The 9,208-nt window shown below is 40.0% G+C and overlaps 1 protein-coding gene across 3 annotated transcripts; it reads left to right on the top strand.

The window, feature by feature from the left end:
• Positions 1–12: 12 nt before the first annotated feature.
• On the top strand, positions 13–8,701 carry RWDD4 (RWD domain containing 4). 3 transcript variants are annotated; one of them, XM_072335133.1, is made up of 8 exons: positions 13–142; positions 293–373; positions 1,625–1,734; positions 1,845–1,989; positions 2,727–2,841; positions 3,720–3,769; positions 6,887–6,979; positions 8,572–8,701. In XM_072335133.1, exons 1-7 carry the CDS (start codon positions 17–19, stop codon positions 6,974–6,976), a joined length of 717 nt encoding a protein of 238 aa, XP_072191234.1. In that variant the 5' UTR covers positions 13–16; the 3' UTR covers positions 6,977–6,979; positions 8,572–8,701. The 3 variants fall into 3 exon arrangements, with proteins under 3 accessions (XP_072191234.1, XP_072191233.1, XP_072191235.1); XM_072335132.1 differs by lacking the exon at positions 8,572–8,701 and having other exon boundaries at positions 6,887–7,062; XM_072335134.1 differs by lacking the exons at positions 6,887–6,979; positions 8,572–8,701 and adding an exon at positions 3,927–5,794.
• Positions 8,702–9,208: the final 507 nt, after the last annotated feature.

The following is a 9,208-nucleotide window of genomic DNA, read 5'->3' as shown; positions in this document are numbered from 1 at the left end:
GGAAGACGGGAAGGGAATGTCAATAGCGGCGGCTTTCGCTCCGGCCTCCCGCGCATGCGTGTTAGCAGCGGGGCCGCGCAGCCCCGGCCGGGTGCGCGCGTGGTGGCTGCCGCGCGCCATGGCGGCTAATGAGGACCAGGAGGTGAGGGGAGGAGTGGGGCGGGCAGGATCCGATCCGGCCGAGGGGAACCGGCCCGGGAGGGGTGCGTGGCGGGGAGAAGGCGGGAAGAGCCTGAGATGCGGGACCGGGAGGGAGCGCCGTCTTTGATCGCGTTCCGTGTCCCTCCCTCAGATGGAACTGGAGGCGCTGCGCTCCATCTACGAAGGAGACGGCTGCTTCAGGGAGCTCAGCCCGGTGTCCTTCCAGTACCGGGTAAGGCAGCGCGGTGCTCCGTAGGCCGCTATCGCGGGAACTTCGGGGCGGCGGTGACACCCCGTCACGGCGCGGGTCTGTGGTGACCGGATGGGGCTGCCCGCAGGGGCGGCCCGCCATTCCCTTGACACAGGTAGCGTTGCTCGAAGTGAACTTTATTCTTCGAAAAGACCGGTGTTGACGAGCCTGTAGGGCATCGTGCTGTATGTTGTCGGCTTTAGTCGTCGCCGATTAAGAAGTCAAAATTTAGGAAAACTCAGGTATCATAAAACTTAGTGTCAGGCAAAGGCAGTAATGCATCGCTCCTGTGAAAGATTAAGTGCCTTATTGCTTTCGTCTGACACGAAGTTATACGACTAAGAAAGCGTAGTGCAGTAAGTGCATGAGGAAGTCAGAAGGGTTAGTATGTCCCGTTGGTCTCTGGTGTGTCTTACACATAAAACGAAGGTGTTCTGTAATCTGTCTGCTGAGAAACTGAGACAAAAGAAGGGTCTTTACAGGTACCAGGGAAATGTAGCATTGGTGAAAGTCAGGCTACCCGGTTTTTAGATGCCCTGCCAAGGAGGAACATGGTTGTACAGCTTTCTGGGTGGATTTGCTCATTGCGCAGACAGTGCTTTCCTGAGAAAGGGAGAGCTTGTATGTAAACCATATTACAGGTTTTCTTGACGCTGCTGGGAACCAGACAGCTACAGTGCAGGTGATGTCTTGATGAATGTTGCTGATGCCTGATTTGAAGTTATATATTTTACCTCTATGCCAGCTGCTGCTGAATGTCAGCTACTACGCTGTACTGGTACAGACATTGGAAATGAAATAACTTTATGTATCACAGAGTTCTTCAGGTTTGAAGAGACCTTTAAGATAACCTAGTTCCAATCCCATGCTATAGGCAGGGACACCTTCCACTAGACCAGGTTGCTCAAATCCCCATCCAGCCTGGCCTTGAATGTATACATATATATGTGTGTGTGTGTGTGTGTATCTGTATATATATGTATAAAACTTATTGTGCTTTTCCTGGGATAAAAACCATGGGTTAGAGACTAATGTTCACATCTAGATAAAAATTTTCCAGATAAAAGTTTTAATTACTGACCAATAACTTTATGAATGAGCAGCTGTTATCTTAAGTCATTTGATTAGTCTTATGGAAGAGAAAGACCTGTCTATTGACAATGTAATCCTTGATAAGTGATTGGAAATTGTTGCTTTCTGGTTGTTGTTTTTTATGTTTCACTTTCTTTTCAGATAGGTGAAAATGGAGACCCCAAAGCCTTTCTGATAGAAGTTTCTTGGCCGGAAACATATCCACAAACAGCACCAGTTATATCGATGGATGCTTTCTTCAACAACAGAATGTAAGTATGTATAATAGCTTCACTCCCTAACTTTACTTGTGGGACTTTTTTCGTTGATGAGCTTCTTTTCTTCTGTCTAGATTATACATGAATTTTATGATTTTTTTCAGATCTTCAGCTATTAAACAAAGTATATTGGATAAATTAATGATAGAAGTTGAAGCTAATCTTGGAACTGCTATGACATACACACTTTTTGAGTATGCCAAAGATAATAAAGAGTTGTTCATGGAAAATCAGCCTGTTAACACTGTGGTAAGTTGATAAATTGACATTTAAATCCCTCACTTAAAACTGCAGAAGTAGTTAGTAAAAAACTCACTTCATCGCTCTACTTTTAAGGTCTATATTCAGTGTACTAATACGTGTCTGTGGCTAAACAGTGGCCCGTAGATCATGGTGCCACAATGCTCTGTGGTAATAACTGCCATGTTTGTTATTTTGCTGTCATAGCAAAATGTGAATGGGCTGCAAAGTGACATAAAAATGGAGACTTGGAACAGAAACAAAGCTAAAGAGAACTGGACTAGATTAAGGATGCCTGCTCAGGTGCCAGTTATTGAAAGCTTCCTGGGATGCCGTGAATTGCATGAATGTACCTTCAGGATCTTCAGCGAGTTTTGTAACTTCCTCTTTATTGGCTCTTGTCATCCTGCAGACTTGCTTTGAGGAAAAAGTGTTGTTTTTTTTTAGTTTTGGAAGTCTGAATTGCTTCAGACTAATTCACACTTCACCATCAAATTCTGGCAGTGTAAGAAGTACCCCTTGCAATTCAGGAAGGGAATAATTCCAGTCTCTTCATGGTTCTTAAAGCTACTACTGTCATCATTATATGTTGATTAAAAGCTGCAGACTGCTGATGGCTTTTCTTCCTTTTCACAGTAATGGCACGCAGAGGTATCTGTGTTTTTACTCTGTATTTGTACTGGATTCTGGAGTATGATAGGTGAACTAGCATGCAAAATACTAACAACAATTTTCACCTTTCCCAGACTTCAGTAAGCAATAGTATTTCTATTGGAACTCCCGATGTACCAGCAAATAAGAAAAAAGACAAAAAGGAACAGTTATCCAAAACCCAGAAGAGAAAGCTCGCTGACAAAACAGGTTTGTCCACTATAGTATTGTTATGTCATTTTGGTAATTAGAGTCAGTAGTCTCTTGCTTATGAGGTTAACTGCTTTTAATCTTATAACAAGCAAAGAGATTTATGATTCTTGCCTGTGATGATAGTTCTGGTAAAAGCAGGTTCCTGTAGAGTAGGGACTTCGAGGTGTCATTGATTTAATTTCATTTTGTTGTTTCAGTTTGTGACAAAAGTGAAGTTTTCAAACATAGTGTTTGGGGAAGTCATTTGGGACGTCATAGGGCATATCTTTTGTTGATAGACCCTGATAAGTAATTCACATTATTAAAAATGTAATTTCTAAAAGAAAATGTTTGCTTGGAACCCAAAGTAGAACCTTTTAATTAGTTTGTATCCTCAAGTTACAGGTGCTTCTGTAGTCACTTTCAGCTTTCACTGAAATACTGCATTTTTTATAGAAAAGTGTTCAGTGTTTTAACTTAGCCCTGCTGATGAATTTTGTGTTTAATAAGGACCTAGGTAAAGCTTTGTCAATGCAGCAAAAGTTGTATCTCATTATAGCAATTTCTCTGTATAACTTACCTAATTTAAATCCATAATTGGCTTTCTAAATACAGGAATCTGTGTAATGATGGGAAAATCTGTTTAAAATTCCTGTTAAAAGAATGCACCTCTAATAATTGAGTCAGCTCATTTTAGAATGGTCTGTTAATTCAGGTGGACGGTCTGAGGCCTTGTAGCAGAATTACTTTGGAGTACAGGATGCGTTCAGGACAGAAATATGCTTTTTGTCTTCACTGTTTTGTAATGGACAAATGAAGATGTGTGAGTCTTTAGAATTGTGTGTGTTGATTTTAGTTGGTTTGTGCGCTGAAAATAAGACCTTGTCATTCTGCAGATCACAAAGGAGATCTTCCTCGAGGATGGAACTGGGTGGATGTCATTAAGGTAGTACAGCAGTATGATAAGCAGCATTATGAGCATATTGCCTCTGTGCATTTGAATTGATTTGTACATCTGAAGAAAACTAATCTGATTTATTTCTTTTCCCCCAACTCTGTTTGGATTTGACCATGCCATCTGATTCGTATCTGTATCCATCTAGCATGTAAGTATTTTCATGTTACCTTTTCATATTAAAAAGATTTGCAAGCAATAGCAAAAACAGTAAGACTATTGCTCATTTTAGATTCTGATTTATGTTGTCCTCAAATGCTTTCCAAGCTTTGCTTGTTCAGAGGAAGTCAGTATAGCTGCTTGACAATTTTGATAGCAAACTATTTTATTTTGTACAACTATAATTGCACAGCATAAGGCCCAGCATCAGCCCTAGTTGTTAAATTACAGCGAGCAAATGATGATGGTGGTTGTAGGCAGTTTTCCTGAATCGAAAGTAGCAGTTTCTACTGGATGTCTTGGATTTCATCCCAATAGGTTCACAGTGTTCAATAATTGTAAAATGAGCTTTAGGAAAAAGAGAAAAAGTGAGAAGTAGTAAGTTAATGTTTGGGATTGCATTGTGTGAATCTCTGCGTGGGAAGTCTTCCAGAGATGTGTGGGGATACTTTCTCAATTGCTACATCTTCTATTTTGGAGAGCAGGTGTCTTGATTTTCAAACTAAATAGACCTTGTACCCTAAGCTCTTTTGTGGTTTGTTTGGTTGGTTGGTTTGGGTGTTGGTTGTTTATGTGTTTTTTTTGCTTGTTTGCATTTTGTATTTTTGCAAGTAGTTTGCAAAATCCATGAAGACAGGATTTCAGGTTCAGGAAATAAGCTTATTTAGTGCTTAAAGTTAAGGAATTATTTTTGGTGCATTTCAATCCCTTGATACAGTATCGCATTCAGTCTATAGAATGAATTCAATATACATGTGCTCTGTGGAAGATGGAAATAATGTTGTTCTTGTTTCCTAATAAATGGAATGGCAGTCTAAACTTTGAACACTTTCTTTTTGTGTTTCTTCTATAGTTAAGCAAAACTGGTTCTAAAGATGATGAATAAAGGACTTTGGTACATGGAAACTCAACCTCTTAATACAGTGCAATTTTGGGTCACCGTCTTTCTCTTAATAGCTTTCTTATTTGTTGAAGTAAACATTTTCTAAAGCTCAATTTCCTAACTCGTAAACCTAGACAGACAAGTTTGTCTTGAGACTACGTGGTCTTCTTCGAAAACTAAACTTGCCTTAAATGGAGGTAAAAATGTGAAAAAAAGGATACAGAGGGTGAATGTGGTAAAGTGAATAGTGCTGCGTGCGGTGTTTATTAATTTATAACTTACTCTGTAGAAAAATCCTTTTCTAGTGAACCTGATGATGCTGTAAACATTTCCTGACGTTGTTATTCCGATGGAAGAAAACAGCACTATAACAGTGATTAGTCACTTGACAGCGTAATTCATCAAAATAAATTATTCCATGGAAACAAAACTTTTGTCATTTGTTAATCGAATACAAATGTAGAAGTAGAGCATAAAAATTATTGCATCCCAAGGCAGAATTTGTTCTCTTTTCACTCGTTTTTGGCTGAAATAGCAAATACTAGTGAAAGCAAGGACATGTGCTCTAGTTACTCAAAGCAGTGAGTGGTTTCAACGAGTCTGCATTCTTTATTCTCTGAAGTATGCATCTGTTAGTCTTTCTCCAGTGCGCATCTTTACAGAAGGTCGTGTGTTTGAGGGGGAAGAAGAGTGCTATCTAGTGTGTCTCTCAATGACTCTTAGATTTTATAGCTCTTTTATGGGAGAAGTGGGTGTTCTTTGAAGGGTTTTGCTGGCTGAATGGTGGAACAGTGTGACAAGCCAGCACTGCCAAATGTGGTGGAGAAACTTTTTTTCTGGTGTGGTCTTATTATCAGAAAGAAAACTCATCTTTACCATATGAATGGTTACTGAATACAAGATGCCTTAATGTCCTTTATCATTTTTGTGTGTTTTGAGATGAACCTTAATAAATACTTATTTATCTGCTGTCATCTGTGTTTGTTTGTTTTTTGGATTCATGTACTTCCTGCTGTACCAATAGGGTTCCACTTGAATTTTAAAGGATTTTCTCTTACTGAGAGGGCATTCCCAATGATTGGCAGAAAGATGCTTTCCCTCTTTTAGTGCATGTTTACATTTCAGTGTAGCTGTGTTTATTGCTTTAAGGACGACTTGTCACTGCAGTGAGAAACAGGAAAATGGCCACCATAGTGAGTAAGGCATCTCTTAGAATGTGTACTGCTGTATGTGCTAAGTAAAGCACTTAGTGAATGTCAGAGGCACAGGCTGGATGCTCTGATCAGTGGTGGTCAGATAACAGCCTGTGCAACCAGTACAGGATATATGTATAATGTATAAAAGAATACATATGTGAAGGAAAAAGCTCCGTGAAGCGTTGTGACTGCAGGCGGAGGGAAAAAAATAGAAGAAATACAATGTTTTCACTCTTTGGAAGAGGCTGTGAAGAGATCTGAAAGAAACATGACCTGTACTGCTGTCATCCAGCAAGAAATGGTTGTTTTCCCTGAAACTGTAGGGCTGTGTTCGCATAAGGAAAATTCTATTGATTCTTATGCATATGCTTAATTTTGGAAAGGCTGATTTCTCAATCAAATCAAATTTAGTGAGAGTTAGTAAAGTACCCAAGATAGAACTTCCAGATGATCTGTTCTCATGTTGGACCTAGACTGGAGACTTATGGCTGCAACCTGAGCGAAAGTGTCCGGGAGCAACGCGTCAGCAAGAAGTCGGGGTGGTTTGTGATCATGTAACAGTGAAGGACTTCAGTCTCTGCCAGCATCAGAATGGATAGAGCTTTTGCTATTCTAAATCTCTCCAAGGGGAAATGACTTGCTTTTGCTAGTATCCTTCTGTCTAAGTTGCCATGACAGTTTATGTGAGTAGTTTAGTTAAGGGTCACGCAGGAAAGACAGATAAGAACCACATCTCTTGCTTTTATAGAGCTGCTGTTTGTAACAGCAAACTTGTTAACCTTGCGAAATGCCTAAATTTTCAGCTTCTTGTTTGTTTATGTATCACGTGCTTGGAGGAGATGTCCTAGTAACCTCTTCTGGTTCTTTTAGCAGGGATTTAGAACGTGTTTTGAAGTCTGCTTGAACAGGAAATATTTTGCACTGGGATTATGTGTATTGGTTCTTCTGTGCCATTTTTAAAAGGTAATTCATTTAGTTTAATGTTTGGGAAGAAAGTTATTTAAAAATCCAAGTTGTTAATATAATGGAGAGGCCTGAGCACTGGAAATGGAGAAGTGAGAAAGTAATGATTTTTATCAAGAAAAGCAGATCTACGTGTCATTCTATGCATGACTGAAGGTGACTGCTTCAGTCTTTCAGTGCATGTTTTCATTTCATTTTCATTCCTGGTGCCTTGAAAAGCTGTTGCTCTGTGATTGATCCATTCCCTATGAAGCAAGGATTACACTTAAAGAATGTACTGATTTTTGTTCTGTCTACTGATATTTTTCTTTAAATCATGTAGATGTTGAGAAAGAAATCTACTGAATTCTCCAACTATGAAAGCAGAATAATTATGTACATTTCTACTCCAAATGTTTTTTGCAATTCAGCACAAGGGAGTAGAATCCACCATTTATGACTTGTTTGCTTGGTATTAAGAGGGAGGAATGCCTCTACTCCCTCTCCTCCTTTTTTGTTTGTTTTCTCAGTCCTTACAGTGCCCTGGTGCACATCACTAGGCAGTGCCCTTCCCAGCCTCAGGTTACAGGAGCTGTTTGCAAAGGATGTACACGTTTTTTGTTAAACAATTTGGTGCCTCAAACACAGCGGCTTCCAAAACCTGTCCATTTCTTGCTGCTTATGATAATGGACATTTGAAAAACTAGAAGCTCATGGTAGAAGCACAAGGGCTGTCACCATCACACTGGAATTCTACCTTTCTTTCTTTGGATGATACTGAAAGGTGATCTTCAGTCATATTTGCATGATATTAAGTGTAGGTTTGTTCAGTGTTTTTAGTACCAAAACCAGGAGCTGTACTGCACTGTAGCGCATCAAATCCCAGGTAATAATGCAGCCAGCCTTTAAGAAGGTTGGGTGGAGTGCTTGACAACTGTAGTTGATCACCAGTATGTGTTTGGCATCTGCTGCTCACCCTGTAGGCTTACAGTGCTGATGCTGAAATCAAGGCTGTCTGCAGTACCGCTGTAACTGGTGGAATATGGGGTGGGTGTTTAAAGCTCACCTGGCTGGCAAGTAATTAGATTTCAGTGACTAAAAGAAGGATAGGCAAAATGCCAGCATTTCATGAAATGAATAGGACCTTTGGTAGAAGTGCAGAGGGAAGATGTGCTCCTTTTAGCCAAGGCAGCACAAGTGGTTTCAGATTGTACTGTGAACTCTGTGCAGTGAAAATCATTTGAGCTGGTCTACACCAAGAATATGTCCCCTCTGGAAACTTTCCTTCAGCTGTGTTTTATGGTATGGCTCCCTCAGCACTTGTGCCTAGCAGCAGAATGTGGGACAAGGAAATGTTCATTCAACAGATAAAATACCAGAAATGCGATAATTCTGGATGGATTAGAGGAAGAAGTAAAGGAGGATGAAAGCACACTGGAGGTAAGTCTTAATTTTTGTGAGACAATAAACTACAACAAAAGCAAAGCTTACAGTTGCAGAGCTGTGAATTTCTGAATGGAGTTGGGATATGGCAAAAGACAAGAGGGTAATAGATTTTCTTTCTGTCATCACCACTTTATTCTTTCACCAACGCAGCTTTGGCTTTGTTTCAGAATGGGACTACTCAGTGTCTGTAAGAAGGATTTCTCTTCCTCTGACTGTTACACTTCCTGTCATTCTTTCCAAGTCCATTGAAGAACCTCTGAAAGTCTGTTGTACTCTTAGCAGTGACTTATAAAAAGCGTGTCGACTAGCGCTGCAAAAAGATATTAGAATGTTTCACAAGAGTGAAAGAATTAACTGTTTCTTTTCTCTCATTTTCATTCAAAGCAAAGTGAGCAGTGACTCCGCATGGCTGAATTACTCCAGACACGTGAAGATCTAAATCCAGATAGCAGTGTCTTATGTTAGACTCAGTTTGTCATTTAAGTTTTACTTAGCTATCCCTTGTATTTGACCATTCATACTTATTATTGCTGATACAATAGAGTGTGTTTTATGTACTCATCTTTACACTATGGCAGAAATTCTATAACTTACTATGATTGCATACTGCAAGTTGCTTATGGGATCTGATAATGTCACAGCAGTGACAGATTCAGCCAAACTGTATCTGCACAGCCTTAGTGGAGAGTAGTGAGGTTGCACAGATATCTCTGAGGGCATAATTTCATCTGTGGTGTGTTTATTACTCGTAATGATCAGTGACAGGGAAAGTCATTCTAGGATGAGTCTGGAAGATATTCAAGA

Source organism: Excalfactoria chinensis, chromosome 4 (genome assembly GCF_039878825.1).
Source record: "Excalfactoria chinensis isolate bCotChi1 chromosome 4, bCotChi1.hap2, whole genome shotgun sequence".
Taxonomy (NCBI): domain Eukaryota; kingdom Metazoa; phylum Chordata; class Aves; order Galliformes; family Phasianidae; genus Excalfactoria; species Excalfactoria chinensis.
Note: the sequence above shows the minus strand (reverse complement) of the source record. Positions and strands in the feature narration are given on the sequence as shown.

What these genes read in the sequence shown, in the direction of transcription:
- RWDD4 (XM_072335133.1), top strand. Translation starts at nt 17, where the DNA reads ATGTCAATAGCGGCGGCTTTCGCTCCGGCCTCCCGCGCATGCGTGTTA. An exon ending in CGGCTAATGAGGACCAGGAG is followed by an intron (nt 143 to 292) that starts GTGAGGGGAGGA and finishes TCCCTCCCTCAG; the next exon opens with ATGGAACTGGAGGCGCTGCG. An exon ending in CGGTGTCCTTCCAGTACCGG is followed by an intron (nt 374 to 1,624) that starts GTAAGGCAGCGC and finishes CTTTCTTTTCAG; the next exon opens with ATAGGTGAAAATGGAGACCC.